Source organism: Equus przewalskii, chromosome 1, assembly GCF_037783145.1.
Source record: "Equus przewalskii isolate Varuska chromosome 1, EquPr2, whole genome shotgun sequence".
Taxonomy (NCBI): domain Eukaryota; kingdom Metazoa; phylum Chordata; class Mammalia; order Perissodactyla; family Equidae; genus Equus; species Equus przewalskii.
Genome location: NC_091831.1, coordinates 100,580,734 through 100,603,364, shown reverse-complemented (window position 1 = coordinate 100,603,364; position 22,631 = coordinate 100,580,734). Strand labels below are relative to the sequence as shown.

At 39.9% G+C, this 22,631-nt stretch overlaps 1 protein-coding gene across 7 annotated transcripts in view; it reads right to left on the bottom strand.

The window, feature by feature from the left end:
- MCTP2 (multiple C2 and transmembrane domain containing 2) overlaps positions 1 to 22,631 on the bottom strand; it is a 222,974-nt gene that overhangs the window by 58,238 nt on the left and 142,105 nt on the right. For 6 of the 7 annotated variants that reach the window (XM_008535761.2, XM_070618934.1, XM_008535763.2 and 3 more), the window contains exons 16-17: positions 21,850 to 21,924; positions 19,617 to 19,736 (exon numbers count right to left, since the gene is read on the bottom strand). In XM_008535761.2, coding sequence (XP_008533983.1) covers positions 19,617 to 19,736; positions 21,850 to 21,924 — 195 coding nt within the window. Of the gene's footprint in view, positions 1 to 5,742; positions 6,015 to 19,616; positions 19,737 to 21,849; positions 21,925 to 22,631 lie in introns of those variants that run through there. The other variant, XM_008535767.2, reaches the window with a different exon arrangement.

Here is a 22,631-nt window from a genome sequence, read left to right as displayed (position 1 = left end):
GGGTAATGTCACAACACAAGACAGCTCATAACGGTCTGGAGGGCAGACGGGGAAGCCCTAAATCAGAATCCAAACTATGGCTTTGGATCAGACAAATGCAAGAGACAGAGCTTGAAATAGTCCAGATGCTTGAATTCCAAATATTCCCCCAGTGCAGCATCCCCGGTGTGGACCTTTGTGTGTGTCTTGGAAAGGGTGAGCAGGGGAAAGTTCTGGTGAATGGTTTATTTCCATCCTATATTCGACATCAATGCCCAGAAAGCCAAGGTGGTCAAATATACCACAGGTTTCAAATCAACTAAAACTGCTGACTTGATGAAACAATTCAAACATCCATTCAACCAGCATTCATGGACTGTTTACTATGCATGGGGCACTGTGCTGCTGGGATTTTTTAACAAACGAATAAGACAGTTTCAATCAGCCAGCAGTCACCAGTATAAATTCTCTCTCTTTTGCACACACACTCCTAAATTTGAGGCCCCCATCATGCCTTATTTAAATGTAGTTGTAAGTAAAATATCAGGGTGCATCATTATACAGGACCCCAAAGTAATCAAGAGAATATTTCTTTAAATGAGGAAATGAAATTGTTAATAATTTAATTTTTGGTGAGGTTGAATATGGAGCTGCGTGCTCTTAACCGTTATGTTACTTTCTCCTGTTGTGTTATTTCCAACAGTTCTGAGGCAATTACATTTTCTAATATTAAGCCTTTATTTAATGGTGCTGAGGATATATTAATTTTGATTGCACCTAAATCATGGCTCTCCCTATACTAGCTGTGTGAGCTTGGAAACATTAGGTAACACGTTTCCCCTGTAGAATGAGAATGGACTGCTGAGAGAACAGAACGCAATGATGAAAGCAAGGAATCATCACCATGCGTCTCAAAGTAGATGAATGACTGGATCCAGGTCAAAGCACAGGGATATAAGCATGAAGAAAACCACTTGGAAGATAAGGCTTGTTGGTCTCTACTTCACTAACTATTTCTGTAGAAAAACACTCAGGCTGTTCATTGGTTCAATGAGAAGACATTTACTCAGTTAATTTTTTTCTTTTTTTTTTGAGGAAGATTAGCCCTGAGCTAACTACCGCCAATCCTCCTCTTTTTGCTGAGGAAGACTGGCCGTGAGCTAACATTCATGCCCATCTTCCTCTACATTATACGTGGGATGCCTACCACAGCATGGCTTTTGCCAAGCGGTGCCATGTCTGCCCCTGGGATGCGGACCAGCGAACCCTAGGCCGCCGAGAAGTGGAACATGCGCACTTAACAGCTGCGCCACAAGGCCTGCCCCTCAGTTAAAATTTTGTATTAGGGTCCATGGTAGGCAGTGGCAGTACTTGGATTAGACCAACAATTTAACAGCAGAAAGGACGTACAAGCAAAAGACGTGACAGTGGTATAAATTTTTAAAAGCCTCACATGCTTGGAGATGGTAAAACATCCAATGGGGCTGGCTCCTAGAGGGATGGGCTGGAGATGAGGTTGGGAAACTAAGTGGGGGCCAGTTCATGGAAAGACTGGTATGTCATGGTAGTAAGGTGAAGATGTGATCATAAACTAAATGGGAAGTTATTCAAGAATTTTTAAACAGAGAAATGATAGGATCAGATATTTAACTAGATAATTCTGGTAGCAAAGTACCCTTAATTATGGCAATGGGGTAAGGAAATGAGAAACTGAAAAAAATTTTAGGAAGAAACTACAATCGCCCAGGAGAAAGGGCAAGGTCATGTTTGCTTGGGAAGTTAAGGGACATTTACAGCGAATATAGGCTTTTGTTGGCTTTTTAAACATGGCTTGGATTTTGATTAACTGTGAGGAGTCATGTGGGGACACACTGTGGATTTTATGCCCAATTACACTCACCCCACTCAGCAGGAGTTACTTCAGAGTTCTGGACAACCTTTCACATCATTCCTGGCCTCCTTACCTTTTGGCTGTCCTCTGGAACTAGCGCATCCATTCCCCTCCCCATTGGGGTTCTCATACCCAAGATCTGCGGTATGGACAGGCACACAGCTTCCTTCTAGGCTTCCTGCCTTCCAGCCATATTCTAGCAGCCATAGCAGAAGCAGACTGAGCAAACCAAATACCAAAAATCTTTCAAGTTGCTGATAAGATGTGACTTCCGTATTTTTGCAATTGTAGTCCTCCCAGCCACTTCCATTAAAATGTCCATAGTACATGACCTTTTCCTTCCAAATTTTGCCTCTCACTAAATTACTTCCTGTGCAATGGACAAGCACTTGCTTTCAAAGATCCTTATCCATCAGAAAGCAACATGAACGGAAGACAGTAATGAAGGGCCTAGTTGTGGTAAGCAGAATAACGGTACCCTAAAGATGTCCATATCCTATTCCTCAGAACCTCTGAATATGTTATATATTGCAAAGGGGAATTAAGGTTACAGATGGAGTTAAAGTTGTTACTCATCTGCCTTTCACATAGAGAGATCATCTGGTTGAGTCCAATGTAATCACAAGGGTCCTTAAATGTGGAAGACAGAGACAGAAGAAGAAAGTCAGGAAAAGATGTGAGGACAGAAGCAAGGTCAGAGTGATGCCATGTGAGGACTCAACAACGTACCCTTGCTGGATTTGTAATGGAGGAAGGGGCCATGAGGTAAGGAGTGTGGGCAGCCTCTAGAAGTTGGGAAAGGGAAGGAAACAGATTGTCCCCTAGAGCCACCAGTAGGTCCAGGAAGGGATTGGTTCTTCCCAGTACAGTCTCTACCTACAAAGAGGTAAGGGGAACATAGACACCAATCACGGAAGAAGGGCTTTGGCAAATATCTACTCTGATGGGGCCCAAAACTGAAATGCCCTTCCCGCCCCCACCCTCACCTTTCTCCTGGGTCCTCTAATAAAACCTTTATATGTTAACCTGCACCTCTAAGTCATGCTCTAGTTGCCATGATAGATACAGAAAGTTTACCGAATCAACATTCATGAACTCTGTTTTCCTCAGCATTGAATTATACCATTTCTGGTGTTTCTTTGGCATTGTCTTTGACTATTTCTACATGACATAGAATGATCTGGTCAATTCACTGGGGGAAAAAACAACCTGGGTGTCTTGCCCTGTCTCTTAAAGACAAAACTCCATCAACTACTTCTAGTTTTGTGTAGGAATGACCCCAACAGGTAATTTATTCCCAATACTTTTGCAGAAAGACACTTGGATGATGTGTTTCTCACTTTTATTATCCTCTATGACTGTTTGAATAAACAATGCATGTATTTTCAAATTGTCAATTTCACAATAACACTAGACTGAACATTTTTATGAAGAATGTAGCTAATTCCATTCTGATTTTAGAGGAAGTCTATACATAAAAAGTCCATATAATCCTAATATTAAATATAAATTGGAGACTTTTAGATGGTATTCTTCTGGCATGGAGTTTTTGTTGACTTTTATTTTCCCCTTTTGAATGTATTATGTGATTTTTTAAAAACAGGGAAAAAATTGCTAACTTGTATTTATGTGTACGTTTCTTACTAAATACATAATCCTTTCTCTCTTTTAAATATGAAGCATTTACTAAAATCCCATCACTTTAATGTCTGTATCATACTATTGGCCATCCTATACTTTACATTTCTTGATGATTCCATATAAATGGAAAAAGTCAAACAATTACCCATCGCCCATTAAAAATCCCCACACCACTCTTAAAGGCAGAACTAGCTTAAAAAGTAGAAAAGCTCTAAACTTAATGAAAGAAAGCATCTAATGTGCTGCGACTATTGGCTTTTTCCCCCTAGAAAGATCACAATTTCAGGTCTACATTCCTAGAATTAGACAATAAATTTCTCATTATGCATTTTTGCAGAAGCTGACAATTGAGCAGTTCAAAGTCTGATTTGGGTAAATACATCTTTGAAAGCCATCAGAAAATTCTCTGCTCTGATTAAAAGAAGGGAGGAAAATTCTCACACGTTTATTTATTCCCCATAAAGCTGGGGATCTTGAAGAGGTCAAGAAAAAATTCCACTAAATGTACCGGTAAGTGTCTCGCTCACTTAAGAGGTGTAATTGTGGGCACCGTGGGCACGCTCCACAGTAGAAGTCCAAGGGGGCTCTAATTGTACTCTAAGTGGACAAAGCATTCTCTGAAAATGTTCTCTGACTTTGGTCACATGAACATTAGGCTGCAATTGTGACTAAAAGCTTAAACTTACATACGACTTACTCCTTCATGTTCATTGAAAGATTAGATCAGAATGGAGACAGAAAAAACGCTCTGGGTAATAAAGCAAGTGTATCTAATTAGCATTAGTGCAGTGATCAAGGGAAACAGTTCACTGTGTTAACTTACTCCACTTGCAGCTTTATTTCTGGCACTAAAAGGAGGAGGCTTGCAATAGGTTCACACTGAGCCTGCAAGAGCTCTGCACGTATCCAGTGTGCTTAAAACAGACGAAGGTGCCTTAATTCGGGAAGCCTCCATAGCGATTAGGGAGCGATGCTATTTATAGCAAAGTACAACTCCTTTAGGAATCGTATCAAGAATGTCTTGGATGGTCTCCCGTTACTCGGATAGACTACCTATTTGCTTAATCAAAAAGCAAATTGTGCCTGTATCAGAGCCACACGTCCTTGCCACTAAAAACAAAAGCGATGCCAAGATTTGGATCTTCCTTTCCCTTAAAATGCTTTTCAGAGTCCTGAATTTATTTTGATCAGGAGGAATCCAAGAAGCTTTCCTCCAATGCTGAGACATCACTATAAACCAGGAAGAAATCCAAAATATGGTCTTTAAGTATGTATAAGCATGCACACAAGTGCACACATAGACACACACACACACACTCACTCTGACAATCTTTTGCTCACCAAAATAAAAGTTCAAATCAAAATCCAGCAAATACAAATTCAATTTTTGTCCCATTATGTTCAAAATCTGTTGCATCATGTAAATAAATGTGCCTAAAAGAACAACAAAAATTCCTAAAACAATGATCTTATTTAAAGATGCCGTTTGAATGTTAATGTCTTTCTTTTCAAACAAAAAATAATATGTTTGATTCCATAAATAGAAAAGAAAGTCTTCCTCAGCTTTCTTTTAGGATCTGATCCATTTAAGCACAGAATGAAAATATTTTAAAAGGCTCTTTCCAAACCAAGAGGCAGATGTTCAGGTAATGGCCAAGCCAGGAGATTGTTTATTTTAATAAAGCTATTATATGTGCGGCCTCAAATTAGGAGTGGCACTGAGGCTGGGCCATGTCTAAACCATCACCACCTGTTTGCCCTGAAAAATCAATTAAAGTCACACTTTCATAGCACTGCCTTCTGACCAGTAAAACTTAGACAGCTTCATCGTGAGATTTGAGTCGCTCAGAGGGAATGTTCTTGAAATCCAAATCCTTACTCTCACATTCCTCCTAGCTCACATTCATATAAACTAACCCCAGTAAAAGCAGCCTTCAGGGCCAGGGGTAGAAACGAGAGAGAGAAAGAGAAGAAAAAGGAGAGGAAAAGAGGAGAGAAATTCCTACTTCTGTCGGCTTCATACTGAGAATCATACCTCCTTTTGGTGAATTCCAATAATTTCTTCAAAGGTTCCTTTTTTTCTCCTTTCCTTTTTTTCTCCTTCAGAACAGAATTCTGTGCTACATTTTCTGTGCAATAGAAGAGATCCAACTTTGCAAGTTGAAAGCAAGGGCAGGAAACCCTTCCCAAGTGTTTTAGTAATTAAACGAATATGCATAATGAACCATATGCCCAAAGGGCCTGTTCTTCATGTGGGCCAGATTTTTGTTTGAATTTTTAATTTTTATATACAGATGAAACATTCAGTGTAATCTACCAACAGTGTGAGAGAACATGCGATGAGGAAAAGTGCGAGGGAGCCTCCACGTAGGCGCAGGAACAGGAGACACTAGAGAAATTCTCTTCTGAAGATGTTGATTCGAACGTGTTTTCCCCCTCCAGCAATTGTTCTCGTCATCTGCTCCAAGTCTTCGGGAGGCGCATGTAAGGAATCCGCTGACAGCTTTATACAGTATGAGTAAAATACAGTGCCGTCAGCCGAAAAGTGTGAAAATCCCATGGGACAAACAAGGTTTTCTTAAAAACAAAACTCCTCTACACCCATCATTCAGACTACCATCTTGAATTACAGGAAATCCTCCCAAGTCTCTTTTGGAAGCTCATAAATATTGTACTGTAGGCTCTAGGCCACATATATTAGCAACTTGAACTGATCTAAGAGGAATTCTTCTCTCTCAGTGATCCAACTGTGGGTAGTGGGTAGAAAATGCTCAGAAGAAATGCAAGCCTGCTCCCCCAGCTCCTACAGGAATACAGACCATGAACTGGAGGAGTTCACTGTGCCGTCTCAGACAGAGGTCGCCAATATTTCCTCAGCTACCATAGAGCAAGCCAGCCCTGGCGGTCCAGTCGTTAAGATTCGGTGCTCTCACCTCCAACGCCCAGGTTTGTTTCCTGGTCAGCAAACCACATGAGACAACCACTCCTCTGTCAGTTGTCACACCGTGGTGGCTGCATGTTGCTGTGATGCTGAAAGCTATGCCACTGGTATTCCATGGTGGACAGGTTTCAGTGGAGCTTCCAGACTAAGACAGACTAGGAAGAAAGATCTGACCACCCACTTCTAAAAGAAAAAAAAAGTTTGTCAGGAAAACCCTATGAATGACAGTGTGATATAGCACCAAAAGGTGAGAAGATGGCGCAGAAAATCCAGGCAGGGTTCCACTCCGTTGTATACAGTGTTGCTAGGAATTGGAATCGATTCGAAGGCACTAACACAAACCATCATGGAAGAACTGGTAAAATCTTCTTTTAAGCTTTTCAGTGTTATTTAGAAAATACTGAGTTATAATCAAAGCAACGTAAGAGATACAGAGTCTGGTAAAATTACTAATATCGGCCCCCGGAAACAGGATTGAGTAAGCATTCTCTAATGCAGAAAGGAAAGCTTTTTAAAAATATGTTTGCACGACGTTTCAAATTTACAATGGTAGCCTGAACGAAGTTATCAGGTAGTAGGTGTGGGGCAGTTTTATATCTTCCTACTTCAGGATAAACATTTCACAAGGGGGTGTGGGGGTGGGTGTGTGTGTGTTGGTGGGGGAGGTGGCACAGAGGAAATACTAAACTCCCGCTATCCTCCACATCTTCAACTGAAATAACCTAAACACAAAATGCCACACTGGGCCTTACGGCATTGAGAAAAGATGATGAAAACAAAACTGATCAAAAGTCAAAGTGAAGCCCGGGACTCTTTTCAGCTCCCCGTCTTGAACACAGAGATGCTGTCGATTTCACAATGTAAACAGCAGAAATGGAATGCAAAGCATTTAAAGAGCAAGTAATAATGGAGCTGTAAATAACATCCCTCATTGCTTTCGCTCTTAATTCAGAGTTTACGCCTTTGACACTGGCTAGGATACTTGATCTAGTGGTCTCAGTGGAAAGACAGATAAACTTCAACTGCAGGCAGAAGACAAAAACTGACAAGGAGCATCACCTTTCCTGACTGTTTAAATCCTTTAAGGAAGTGTGGAGCAATTAGAGAGGGAGTGTAATCTTTGCAGAGTGCATTAACACTCTCCGACCTCCCAGACAATAGATCAGACCTCAGACACATAATGCTTCCCTAAGGCTTTTTAGCCAGTGTACTTGATCTCTTAGTCACTCCTAGTGGGTTACTATAGGTATCATCCATGTAGAAGGCATTATTCATGAGCACTGCTTTCCACTAGCTCTGACACTGGACTGCAATCAAGCAAAAAGCAGGAAAATCACCATAATCCTGAGCAGTATTTCCTGTATCTTTAAGATGGGGGTGGGGGTGAGTCCAGACTTCTGGAACATAGTCTTTCACAATTCTCTTATTATTTTTTAAGCTATAAAGTCCATTCTGTAAAAGTGAATTAGTTACATTAATATGCATAGGTCATTTGATGAGCATGGGGCACAGGGTGGGGGAAAATCTCCAAAACATTCCATGCTTTTTGTCTATAAAATGCACCTCGTAATAGATTCATTGAGAAAAACATCGTGTGAGATAAACAACACTGTAATATGCAAAAGAAAGCAAAGGGGGAATCAAATAAACTCCTTGCACTGCAAGCTTTTAAGACTTCATCTATTCTGCAGGTTACGCGGCAGGACACACTGGTCAGGCAATAACCTATTTCCTGATGAGCACATCCTGTTCCAACTGCTAATCTCACAGTGGAACCTTGGCTTTTACCATTTATTATAAACATTTTCAAGAACTGCTTACCACGATATATTTTTTAATGGATTAGATTTTGGTCAGCTGCTAAGAGAGCAGAGAACTGAATACTGAATATTCTTTATATGAAGGCAGCAAAATAGGTTTTCCGAGGGTCTGACTTGCTTTCCACTCTTCCCCCTCATGAGTAATTGGAATAGCAATTGAAACAGAATATAAGAAGGCTAGAAGGTTTCTTTTCTTCTTTTTCCCCCTCTTCTATAATAAGAAATTCTGAATCCAGGGGTATGGTATGCAAGACCTTATTGGTTTTGAACTTCACCAGCAGACTTAGTGAAATGTTCAGGAGAGACAAAGACTGAAATTCTCATAATTTGCTCAAGACGATCACAGTTGTCTGTTGATGACACTCAATATCGAAAGCCTAAAGCATTTCAACTAAAATAATTACACCATCTTAGAATCAAAGCAGTTTCTTCTTAAAAATGTGCACTGCAAAGGTTTTTCAAATGAGACTACAAGAGGAGAACTAGAAATTAGCTTTATGTCTAAGCAAATCACTTATAGTTAGCATTTTCAAATGCAAACTTAAGAAAAAATGACAAATGAAAATACATATATTCACAAAAAGCAACTGAAGAGCTTTCAAACCTTAACTAGCAGAAAAGATCTACTGAATGCTTTAAATTTGGCTCGACAATGCCCAATACGCAAAATGAAATAAGGAAAATAACTGAAAAAATATTATATCCAGTATGCGTTTACTCATGTTTTTAAAAAGAATTGTTGGGACTGACCCGGTAGCATAGTCATTAAGTTAGTGCACTCCACTTCAGCAGCTTGGGGTATGCGGGTTCAGATCCTGGGCATGGACCTACACACCACTCATCAAGCCATGCTGTGGCCGCATTCCACATATAAAATAGAGGCAGATTGGCATAGATGTTAGCTCAGGGCCAATCTTCCTCACCACACACACACAAAAATTGTTTATGTTGTGTTTTAATCCCTGGGTAAAATAGCTTTCTAGAAATTGGTGATCTTGCTCAGATTAAAACTAACCTTCAACAATTAACTCAGAAAATAATCGCCCTCCAGAAGCAGCTGGATTTGATCCTGTGATTTGAAGGCATGTCTGTGTACACACACACACACACACACACAGAACACTATGACTAAGCAAGTTAATACTCAAGAGCAAAGAACTTTATAAACCTAATCAATGGCAGAGCCATCAAAGTTTAGCTGTAGGTTAAGAAAAGTAAAATGAAAGAAAAGAAACACAGATTTAAAAGTGTTATTTGCCATATGAAATCCGTACCAATCAGCAATAATCTGGATCTTTTCTCTTGTGCATAAAGACGACAAACCATAGAATATCTGAGAAAATTATTACAAAAACAGAGGAGATTACAGAACATGAAAATCTGATTTTTTTCTTTTACTAATGTAATGATTTCTGCTTGTAGATGATTGTATCAAATTAAAAATAAATTGCTGAAATTAAAATCCCCAAGAAGCAGTCCACAGAAATTTACCTTGGGATTTTTATCATTTATGAGTTTCTATCGCCACCTGCAGGACTATCTTTAAATAAACTAGAGCAATGATCAGGCTATTTGCCACTCTTTCTTCTTTTCTCCTTTCTTCCCTTCTTCCTCCTCCTCATCCCCCCTTTTATGTGTGCGTGCTAAATTTCCAGGAAATCAATTCTTTTTCTTTTGAAAATAGGAACACTACTAAAAATTTAAGCACCAATGAAATGCAAAATTAAATTTCCTGAAAAAGGTGTAATTAATGCTAATGGCAGCTAATTTTTTAACAGCTAAGCACACATCACATTTTCCTATTTTGCAGAGTATAATTCTGAAGGGAAATTAGCCTATACAAATTTCCTTACGAAAAATGTGAGGATGTCCATGGTTTTGAAGGAAAGCAGCTTTTGCTATGGAATAGTTTACAAAAAAGTTTATAATTGCATGTGCCTGGCTTATACCAGAGCAGAAGAAATGTTGCGCTTAACAAATTCATACTTGGGATTCTGTTGTTCTTTAAACAGAAGACAAATGTAAGACAGTATTTCACTAAAAGTGTTATTGTAGCCCAACAAAGTAAGAACAAGTTTTAAGGGCAAAAGTCAAAACTTAAACACTTCCAAAACACAAAAGCACAGATTATCATAGTCCTTGTCATGTTATCATCTTCCCTATCACCATAAAGTCTTGATGAGGAAGATTCGCCTGCTGTAAGCAAAGGGTTAGCCACATGCACATGAAGTAACAATACAGATTTTTGGATCTCTAGGGCATATTACCCCTATGAGTAGCAACTCTACAGATTTATAAAATATTTTCCAAGTGTAAGACTTGAGGGGAAAAGTGTTTTTTGATTTTTTAATAACATAATCCGTGGATACTGCATACATGCAGTTCATACTCATGAACTAAGAGCATAATTGCAAAGTTCATGACCACAAAAGTCACACACTGTAAAGATGGTACAGGGACTGTGAATGCTCTATTCTAACAAACGGTGAGACCTTGGGACCATCACTTTACTGAAGCCTTCAATTTCTTCCCTTATGGACGAACATGTAAGTCCCTCTGATTTAACATTCTGTGGCTCCATGCTTTTCCAGACTTGAAAGAGTAGCCCTGGGGGTCTCATTTTAACATCAATTGAGGCAAGACATGCATGTCTTTTTTTTTTCCTTGACAAAAATGAATGGAATGAGTTGAAACAAAAACTTTTGAAAGCTTGGGCAGAAATAAAAAAGTCATTTTAAAGGGCCAAAAAAATATGGATTTGATCCATAAGAAAATCCCAGTGAGATTAAAACAGTCGGTAAGCACCTTGCAGGAACGTGCCTCAGATGATGACAATTCAATAGAATTGAACTTTGATTTAATTGACTCCGTATCTTCTTTTATTCAAGTGAGAGCTAGAATATCAGGCCAGTGAAAATCTTCCCCCTAAAATCAGCTCTGTTATTTAAAAAGCCCATGACACAACCCTAAGATAGGAGAAGAGGCAGCAAAACACGCTTTCCTCAACCATAAATCAAATGGCAAAATACAATCTAGCACAGTGAACCCTAACCAGACCACAAAGGAGGTTTCTCTCCATAAACATCAGATCAGGCAGCTAGAATGATTACCAGGCTCTCTTGTAACTGTCACCTGTGGTGGGTCTAATTACAGGCTACCCCTGCAAGTGCGCCAGCATCACGCAGCTGTAAAAGGGCCGTCCCATTGGCTTGCGAAGCCCAGCCAGACAACAAGAGCACACGCCACCTGATGGGGAGCCCCAAAGATCAGCCAGAGAGACTAATAAAAATGACAGCTTCAAAATAAATGACAACACTCGGCCCACAAAAAAGGCAATATCAAATTAGCCAGAAATAGAAGTGCCCAGCATCATTTTTCAACAGGTCAGAACGGAAGCAGAGAATCAGTTACAACTGTTTTCACACACACCCGCACTATTTCTCCCTCCCTCCCTCCCTCCCTCCCTCTCTTTTATTTCTAAATATTCTTTTCCATTTTTGCATCACACAAAATGTTTGCACATCCAGGTGTCACATATAGAAACAGATGGAGAGGGGAAAAAAACCATTCAGCTCCGTAAGAATCAAAAATAAAATCCCCCAGATTCAGGGGCCGTTGATGTGGATTAGAGATTTGCCACTCCTCCATCCTCCTGCAGATCTACTGCTGGCTGCCTTTTAGCCATTTGGCTGAAAATGAGTGCCACCTCCCCTGGATGGGGAGGGTCAAGAAAAAGCTGGGAACATGCACATCAGACAAGATTAGGATGAAGTTGTCAGGTAGTCTCTGGATATTACCCTCTGTGAGGGTTATGGTCAGAGGAGGAGTTGGAATAAAAGGAAAGCAGTTAACAGGTAACAGAGGGTTTGCACTAGTTCCAGCACTCTTCCAAGAGGCATTGATTAGATGCCTGCTGTGTACCCAACACTACTGTAAGCAGTAAGAATATACACAAAGATAAAAGACTGGGCCTCTCGCCATTCCGCATCTCACAACGTCCTAAAACAATCCTTCAATTAAATGGCTATGTCATGCCGAATAATTTTTCAGAGCATAGCTTAACCTGAAGTATTAGGTCATCAAAATAAAACCCCTCCTACTTTTGAGGGGAAGAACTTAATTTATTAGGTCAAACATGAAGAATAGTAGGATAGCCTGAAAGATAGAACCTCTGGCATTTGGTGGTTCCGTGCACATTTATCAGCCCTAGAAAGAGCTGACCCCTGAACATCAATTGCATGGCATATAATACAACGGTTTGTATTTCTACCCTCTCATCGAACAGGTCCCCAACAAGTCCTCATATAACACATCCTTTGCAATGCAACAGCAACTGTGTGTGTGAGGGTGCACACATGCCCTTTCTTTGAGTTAGAAGAGCAACACCATCACCTACCAGTAGCTGAATCAGATAAGAATTCCTACCCACATTTGTAGCTCATCTCACATTTTAAAAATATTATCTAATTTGATCTCCAAAGGGCAAATTTAATTTTTCTTATGGTGTGCTTTAATAACTAAAACATTACTGCTTTGGTTTCACCATATAAGAGGAGGACAGTGGAGGGAAGTTGTGAGAGAGAAAGTAGGGGGGCATCAAAGGAGGTGAGGAGGGGTCCAGGGAGAGGCTGAGAGGAGTGGGTAGACGGGGTGATAAGGAGGAAAGAGAGAGGGAGGGATGGATGAGGAAGAGAGACAGACGGACTGATAACTAATTAATATGAAAATTTCATCTTCGTGTCTCAATAAGTAACAGTGCATGAGACACAGGACAAACAGCAGTTGTGGAAAGGGAGGGAGAGAGTAGGGGACAAGCTTGAAGAAGGTGCTCAAGCTTTGGCTGGGTCAAGGAGTGACAACATCTCTACAGTCTTTTCTTTCTCTAAGATCCTAAAAATCACGATCAAGTTCAAATAAAGAGTAGGGTATCTTTGGACTAGTGAGAATGAGACTGAATTCACTGGAATCTGCAAAGGACAACGGCTCCTAACCAGAAAACTCACAGAAGGCAAAACATGCGTGCTTGCAAGTGCATCCCAACAGAAAGCTCAGGGAGGCAGTGGGTGGTGACAGAGAGTTCCCGGGGGCTGGACCTATAATACAGAAGGGGGAGTTAACCGTTCACTTATCTAACAGGGCTGTGCGAAGACTGGCAATGTCTGCTATTCTAGGATGAGAAAAATAAAGATCTAACGCTTACTAGTCAAAATTGAGATGCTCCAAAATACCAACTGACTTCCGTCAGTGCAGCTATGAGTCTGTCTGGAAAAGTAACTCAATTATAAGGTTGAAAATATAAACATGAAAATATGCTAAAATAGTTAAGATTGTCCTTTTAAATTTCCAACAGGATAATCTTTTAATGCAATTACTGTAATTTTATTAAATGGCATAATTAGTTAATGCCTGAGAAGCTGTCAATAGAAGGTGCAATTATGTTGTAAAAAATTATAATCACAATGTGCAATGATGGATTGTTCTTACGAGAAAAATGCTGAGAAAAACTTTAAAATATTTTTGAAAGTATATTATGTAGTCCTCTGTGAAAAGGAAGATTTGGGAAATCATCTTATAAATGTTAACATAAATAAACTGTCAAATATTTTAAGCATTTTATATATTTACACATTTTGAATATGTGTATATATGAATGCATTTAAGATGTTTAAAAAAATCTTCTCCTTCAGACATAATATTATTCTAACTGTGGATTTTTTTTCAGCTTTATGGAAATATTGTTAATCTTTGAGCTCCAACTGCAAAAACACCTACTTTAACAGGCAGTGACGTCTGCTCAGCACATCCAGTTGTGACTTCCGGTGGATGTGGAAACTGCCACCAAAAGTTTAATCAAATGCAGGTGCATTTAGTTGTGAATAAACTGGTGATAGAACTTACAGGAAAAGTAAATCTTTTAGACAGAGTTCACACACAAATATCTAAAGCATCAAAAAAACATTGGGCCAGCACTATGTTAATAGTCCAATCTGAAAATAGAATTTCCATTGTAGTTGTTATTTGTACCAAAGTTAATTCAATCGGAATGTTCTTTGGGCCACAGAAGGGATCATGGACAGAAGCAATTCTCAAGGTCTCATATGAATTTGTACTAAAATGTTCTCACAAAATGTTCCACAGAAAAAATTTCTGTTTCTCAAAAGCCCTCTACTTCTTTCTCTGTGTGTGTGTGTGTGTGTGTGTGTGTGTGTACACACACACGTATGAGTACTGGAACGGTCAGTTCTGTTATTGCTGCTGTTGTTTTTCAGTTCAATGTCAAACCATTTCCTATTTCTCAAAATTCTAGGATCTTTAAAAGCTAGGAATTCTGTATATGTTAAATGTGGGGTATCACTAAGAAAGTGGAGAATTGTATCTTTAACCTTATTGGGGAGGAGGAGGTTGATTGATGCCTTAAATTATGTATCATATTGCAGGCCCTGTCAACTCTGAAGAATAAATTCTTCATTTTCCTATACTCAAAAAATTCAGGAAAAAAGTCACAGATGTTAAAATCATAGCTTTATGAAGATACCCATTGATATATGGTAGATTTAGATTACTTTTTAACATCAAACGTCCAAGTAAAAATTTAATAACATAAGGAATCCATCAATGCCCCAAAGACTTGTCTCCCTTGATGCAATAGGTGTGTGCCTGGAAGACTGGTGGAAAAACGAACTAGAAAAAGGCAATCCTTTTTTACAGCAATAGCAAACCTCTGCTATTTAAAATAATCTTCTGATGATGCCCCCTGTCAAGTAAATGTTTTGCCACATGAAAAAATTAATGCATTTATACCATGATATAACTGTAGATTTTTAAATGGACAATATTGGGGATTGTAAAATATAAGCATCCAATAGAAAAACAAAACAAAATAAAAAATCCATAAATATGATTGGTTCTACAATACAAATATCACAACGCGATATTATCTTTTGAGAACAAATTCAATTCATCTTAACTGTCACGAAATAATGCATTTGCATTGTGACATGGGGATATACAATAGAGCACCCACACACACACACATTAGAAATATGGGCCTATCTCTCTGATAGTTACCATTCCAAGACATTTTGAAGGAATATATTAATGTAGATAGTTACTTTTCTCTACTCTTATCCCTTATTTTGGACAACCTGGAATTCTTGAAAAGAATATGAAAAGTATAGATTCCTTCCATGGCTCCTCCATTTGGTTGTTTTCAGCCTTCACTGTCCCCTTGAAAACTCTTCTGCATCATCTAAGAGCTTCTCCCAAAAGTGGGGAAAACATAACTCAGACTCCAATTTGGGGCTCAGCCTGAAGCCAGGCACTGAGGTTTTCCAGACCATCCAGCTGGATTCCAAGGATTTCAAATGCATGTGATTCCCAGAGCCTAGGCTGTTCCCCAAAGATATTACAGACATTTCTACCTTTTGCTTCTTTAATTTTGGCTCCATGTCTTGTGAATATAATAACCATGACTGAGAATTATTCCCACCCATATAATGAGAGTTTCTTTCCCACAAAGCATCTTGGAACAGGCTTAGGTCCCATTCACAACATCTAAATATATATCCACAGTGACCAATATGGTTGTCCCTAGAGTCACTATCATCTATCTAGATACAAGGACCACAATCACTGCGTCCTGGGCATCAATGAGAGGCGGTATGTCCCATGGTTAAACACATGGACTTCTACAGCCCCATGGTCTGGGTTTAAATGCAAGCTCTGCCTCTTAAAACCATAGGAACTGACACTTTGTTTAACCTCTATGAACACAGTTTTCTCATCTGTAAAAAGAAGGTAATAACTGGCACCTAAATCAGCAGGTCGTTGCAAGAACTAAATGAGTTAACATTCGTAAAATGCTTAGGACGGTGCCTGACACCGTAAGAGCTGGTACGACATGAGCTGTTAAACATCGCGGGAGTTCAAAGTCTCTGTCTGGAATGACCATGTGCACGTCTGTGAAATAGCACATATATTTACAAATCCATTCATAAGGAAATATAATATAATGCTTCTTCTAGGCATGATATTTTAGTTACATTTGGCCTCCATCAATAAATCGTCACCTCATATTAATTTGTCTGTCATTTGGGAAAATTGAGAATATGCCTTTTTGAATGAAAAAAGGAAAAAACTTATCCACTTCTGACTGGAAAGCGCATGGACCTAGATCTTAACAGGCTGCTTTTGTTTAACCCCTGCTTTCAACAAGACATGATATATTCATACACGCATCCATAGGAATCCTCAGAAAATGTACGGTTGGCTTTCATAAAGTCTTAAAATTAACAGCCAGAATATACCAAGCACAATCCTATAACATTCATGCTTTGTATCATCTGAAAATGGAGATATTAACATGATGTGAATAGGCTATTTTATGTTATCTGACAAAACAGACATAAGAAAAAAATTCCTATGGTTCTGTCCTCAGCCTGTGTGCGAGTGTCACGGACTGTACCTCTAGCGGAAGGAAAAGCCGCACTGGGGACTGGTGCAGCCAAAATGGTTCTTTTCACACCTGCGCAGTGAACTCTCAAATACCACTTATCCTAATTTCTAATGTAGAAAGGCCTTCAAATGTAGTCCCATTTAATAAATCCTTGACTTAAGACCTTGCTTCAGACCACCACGAAATTGTTCTGCTCCTATCATGGCAGGGTAAGTGGATGAAGTATGAACAAATGATGACATTGATGAATAAAGACCAGGAACGGCATTCTGTCCTCAGGAAATCACAGGAGAACATCAGCGTGTGCCACCAGCGAGAAAGATGGCACTCTCGACAGCGCAGCAAGGAAGAGAAGGAGCCAGGCTTCAGAGTCACAGTCTCTCTTCCTCGCTCTCTGGCCCAGGGCACCTGATGATCCAACATTTTGCAGAAAGACAGCCCTTAATGGAGTCTCCGAAAGTCAGGGCCACAGCCCTACAGCCAACGGTGGCCTCCAGGTGTGGATCGCCTATCAGTACAGTACAGGACGCTAACAGAAGTCTGTAAGCAAGATCCATGGAAGCAAAATGTTTTCCAAAACAATGAAGGCTTGGCTACCTATAATCTTATTTTTTACAAAAGGGAGACAAATATATTTTTTACTTTATCCTAAAACTGCATTTTCTTTATATGTTCTTACTTTAAAAGCAGAAATACTTTTGGAAGGACTGTCATGATATTAGTAACAAAAATATTCTCTAGTAAAACTAGACTTCATTGGCTTAGGGAGGAGAGAGAGCCACCTCTCTATATCTGCTGTAGCTCTGAGATCACCACGCTGGTTAAAGTAAATGTGAGAACAACATTCACATGGAGAGTTTCAAATTAAAACTGAAAACTTAAGGTGTTGAAGTGAGCACTCTTCATTCCAGGACCTTCAGGAATATTCAGAGAGAGAGTTCATGCATGTATCCTTCCTAATTGATTGTGCCTTCCTTCAATCATGTCCAAAACAAAATGGTGCCCATACACACATAAGTGGGGCCACCCACAGTGTCATATCCTCACGTATCCTTGCAAAATTACACTTTAGCGAGCCAGCAATAAGAGCATCACATTTATTTTCCATTCTGTAGGCCTTAGAGATTTGAAAGGATGATGTGGCAGTCTGCACCCACCAGCTTGGCAGAGGGATCTGCCGTGTGGCATCCACAGAGAGGACATACTCAGGGCACAGGCAGTGCAGATGTGGCCCCACTGCCAAGGCTTCCTTCCCGTTCAGAAGTCCCCTCTATTAGACAACTTATTTCTATTCATTTGTTCTAATCTCTCTCCAGATCAAGCCGACAGCCCATTAATCATTTCTGTCATTCCCATACGTAATCCAGTGCAACAGATCTCTGTTTTTCTAAAAATCACAGTGCCAGAAACCTAAGCTCAAGAAGAGGAAATCCTCTCCTCCTCACAAGGGCTGGCTGGGGTGCTGACTGGAAGAAGCCACCAGTTGTGTTGACTTTCTTCTTCTGTCCAGAATCACAGAACATTCCATGGAAAGTTTTTAAAGAGAATTCAGATGGGGAGATTGAAGAGGAACCCAAGACATGATGCCCTCAGCTGAGGAGAGCATGAGAAAGGGAAGCGCGTGAATAAATGCCAAGACAAAGACAAATACGGATTAATGAAATCCTTCTTCATGTTTTTGTTAAGGCCAATTGTTTTGGCAACTTCAGACCAAAGAAAAAGTACATTACAGGTCAAGGCTGCAGCCTTCACAGGTCCTCTACATCCTGAAGCAACGAAAAACTAAAATTAACTAGACCAAACAGAATGTTCTCCAATGGCAAAGAAAAAGGCCTCTTATGGAGCTGATATACTTGTTTGCCTAATAAAGGTGGGAGTCACCTTGAACCCATTGACATCTTGGGCTTTTTTTTTTTTTTTTTTAAATGAGGACATGAGGTAGAAGAGAGCATTGACAACAGAAAACAGGAGACAGAAGAACCACGATCATGACTTACTGAGGATCACGACTCAGACCATTCAGGTACAGAAATTAATGGCATAAAACAAAATGTACAAGATTAGCAGTTGAGAGACTTGGTTTCTCCTCCCATGTCGGACATCACTGGTATGATGCAGGAAGAGACCCTTCACCAATGAAGGAGAATGCCCTGAGACGTAAAGTGAGGGCACTGCACCAACTTTCATGTCCTTACAAGATTCTTGGACTGTCAGTGGCTGGCTTAGGTGATTGTGAGGTCTCTCGTAGCTCTGAGATTCTGCGGTTTTACTACGCTCATAAGGATGGCCAATGCTATCAGAGAGAAGTAAGAGTGCATTTCACATACACTGGTAGTTCTCCTTTGTGGTGTTGAGTCAACTTAGAATGTGTAGTGATCAGTTATGTCTCAATTGGTTTGATATGAATAATTTTTATCTATCAAAATCTGTGAATGATTTACTTAAATCATGAATTAGAGCAATTTAGTCATGTGATTTTTCAAAAAACACTGGTATTTACTAGTATAGAAGGAGAGAAATACAGACAAGGTAGGGACTATACAAACATGGTTATAGTAACTACCACAAAAACATTGAAATATATATATATATATAATTAGATCTCTTAAACCTACCAAGAGATAGCACATGAGTAAGATTTGGGTAATTTAAGGGTAAATTCGACTTAAGTACAGTCTTAAAAAGACATCACCTACATAATCACCTATGCTGTAATATATTTTAGAAAGACGAATGCATACTTTTATGTTTTAAAGTTTCCTTACAGGTGTAAACTTCAGCTATGTTGGATGTGTTATCATTCTGCTTTATGTCAGTAAAATAAAACCCGTCTGCATTTGGATCTGGGACTCAGAAGCAAATAATTTGAACATAAAAAAGGAAGCTTACCACAAATGCTATTGCACTTCTCAATGTGGATTCCCACTGGAAGCAGCTTTTAAGGAACTGTATTGTATTCCATATTGCCATGGTGATTCTTTTCACACGGTCTGCATCTCTTGATAAGATCTGATTTAAAAAAAAAGGAAAAACAGGGAACTAGATTTAAGTACTCCAAGTATGCTCTTTAGATCTTCCAGCATGGCCATTTAAATTATATTTTGTATAGCTGCCAATTAAAATAATAATAGAAAGGAAAAGTCCTAATACTTCTAAAATTCTTTATAAAATATGACCATCCATAGAGGAAAAGAAAATCCAATGCATTTTATAGCTCCTTTGATGGAGGGTAGCATCTTTCAATAATGTTCAGCACAAAACTGAGCTGGTTAAAGCTTCAGCACCCAGGCTTCCGGTGTGTGTGAATTTGTGTCTGTGTGTGTGTGTGTGTTTGAGAGAGAGACAGAAAGAATGGGAATGAGTGTCTATGTTGTCTAGCTTGGAAGGAAATGGATACATTTATAGTAGAAATGTACAAGTATTTCAGTTCATCTAGTCCAGAAGAAAAAGTCTAGAGGCAAGTATAGTTCTAGAAAGGGAATCCAGTTCTTCTAGCTGTGCAACTTTGGGCCAGTTTCTTTTCTTTTCTTTTTTTGAGGAAGATTAGCCCTGAGCTAACTACTTTCAATCCTCCTCTTTTTTCTGAGGAAGACTGGCCCTGAGCTAACATCCATGCCCATCTTCCTCTACTTTATATGTGGGACGCCTACCACAGCATGGCTTTTGCCAAGCAGTCTCATGTCCACACCCGGGATCCGAACCAGCAAACCCCAGGCCACCGAGAAGCGGAATGTGCACACTTAACCACTGCACCACCGGGCAGGCCTCTGGGCCAGTTTCTTAATCTCTCTCTTATTCAGTGGGGTTGATTTTAGTACTTACCTTGCAGATTATGGAGAGAAGTAAGGGTTTAGAAAAACGCCTGTCACGCAGTAAGTGCTTTTAAGTATTTGCATCATAAGCACGAGTTTCAACTTTATGAAAATCTGGGGACACTTTGTGGTGAGAGGCAAAAGGGGGGGATCCTAACATACCCCAGGACCTCAGCCCCAAATCTCCTGGTGCTCCCTGGGCCCAGCCCACCCCCCATGGAGGTGTGTTTGGAAAGGAAATGTCTTCTCTCCCAGGCGTAGGCAGATTCATTTCAGTGTGTTTGCAAAGCAGCTACCCCACCTACTTCAACTCAGGTTTTAACTTTCAAGTAAACAGAGCAAAAGGCAATAATAATAATACAAAAATAAGACGTTTACTCAGATTACATAAAATAAATATTACACTCAATGTTATGGCAGACAGAAACAAAACATTTGGGATGCTCTCTTCAAAAGACGCTGAAGGTCTTTCCCAAGTGTGCCCAGAAGTTATGGGAAACAAAAGGATGATGAGATGCCTTTATATTTAACCGCTTTATGTAACCCACAGCTGCTCACCACACAGGAAGTGCTGGAAGTAATAAACACTTTAAAAAGGGACACTTTGTTCTTTGTTACACAACCAAAGAGGGACAATAGGTACTGAGTGAGATTCTGAACTGTTTCTGAATAGGATAGGGAGGGACTCTGAAAAGAAATGCAAAGGTCATGTTAAAAAAATGTGAAACCTCCCGGACTGATCTTCACTTTTTGTTGAACTGATGAGAGAGGAATTAAGGGTGACAGGTAGAGGGAGAGAGAGTGAATTTCACATGAGGCAAATGCCAACACATCCTAAATTGAGACAACACAAAAGTGGCAGGAGCAGCTGTGGTAGAATCCAAGGCTAGACGTCTCTAAAGATCCACTGGGTTAATCCCTTTATGGACTCCGTGGGCAGAATACCTCCTTGCAACTTCGAAGGACTAAGATGAAAATGGCTGCAATTAAAGAGGGGCAGACAGGACAAGTAAACTCCGGAGAATGTTTATGCAGGCTTAAGGCTAGGAATGTTTGTTGATAGAACAACGCAGGAGATTAGCAAAGGGCTGACACCTCTGCTTTATCCAGTAGCTATGTTTCAAGTCTTCTCCTTCTTATTGGACTGACTGAAGTCCTCCTTTAGGATGAGAAATGGAGACAAGCAGAAAGGAATGAAGAGATAGGGAGGGGAGAGAGAGAGGGAGAGATGCAAACAAGCAATGACAATTAAGTACTTGGGGTGCTGGGTGCTGAGTGTACCCACAAGCCAGTTCACCGTACAGACCTACCTTTTTGGATAGCTTGCGGCCATCTTCAGCAAAGCGTTTTTCTCTAGGAGTAAAGGTCCTAATACTTGCTTTGATCTAGAAAGACGACATTGTTAAAAAGAGTAGAATTTATATGGACTTCATTCTTCTCCTTTTCTTCTTAAAGACTTGAAGAACATGGAAACCAATACCCACTGACCTAAGGCCTTTAGCAGGGAGCAGAGAAATGGTGGCCACCCCTGTGCTTTGAGTGTGTTTCTGGGGACATCACGTCAGCCTGACTCACGTGGGTCACACTGCATGGGAGACTCCAGGGGGCTGTATCCACTTTGCGAATCAATGGAGCTATTTTAAACCACTGCAGAGACTGGGTTCATGAAGTTCTCAAACTGATGGATTTAGGTTTGTCCAAATCACCATACTGAGAAAAACCTCAAAGAGAAGAATTCGAGTCCTTCTCCTTTACATCAAATGGACAACTGGAAAATCATTTCACTAACATATTTTCTATTTAAGACTTTTCCCCCCTAAAACTCAGGTTTCACCTGTGTCCGGTCTATATGCAAGTGCTTGTCAAAAGGAAATAGGAGATAAAGGGTGAGCTGTGATGTAACATGCACATACGATGTCCGTGAAGAGAAAGGGAAAGCTATGGGGAACAAGAGGAATTAACAATAGCCCCCCACACTGGAGACTGTGCCCAGAGTTCTAGCATTACTGGGAAGAAAATAGAAAATTCTCCTGCCATTGATTTTATAAACAATTCCCTAAAGACACTAAACGAGAAGCAGTGTAGCATGGGA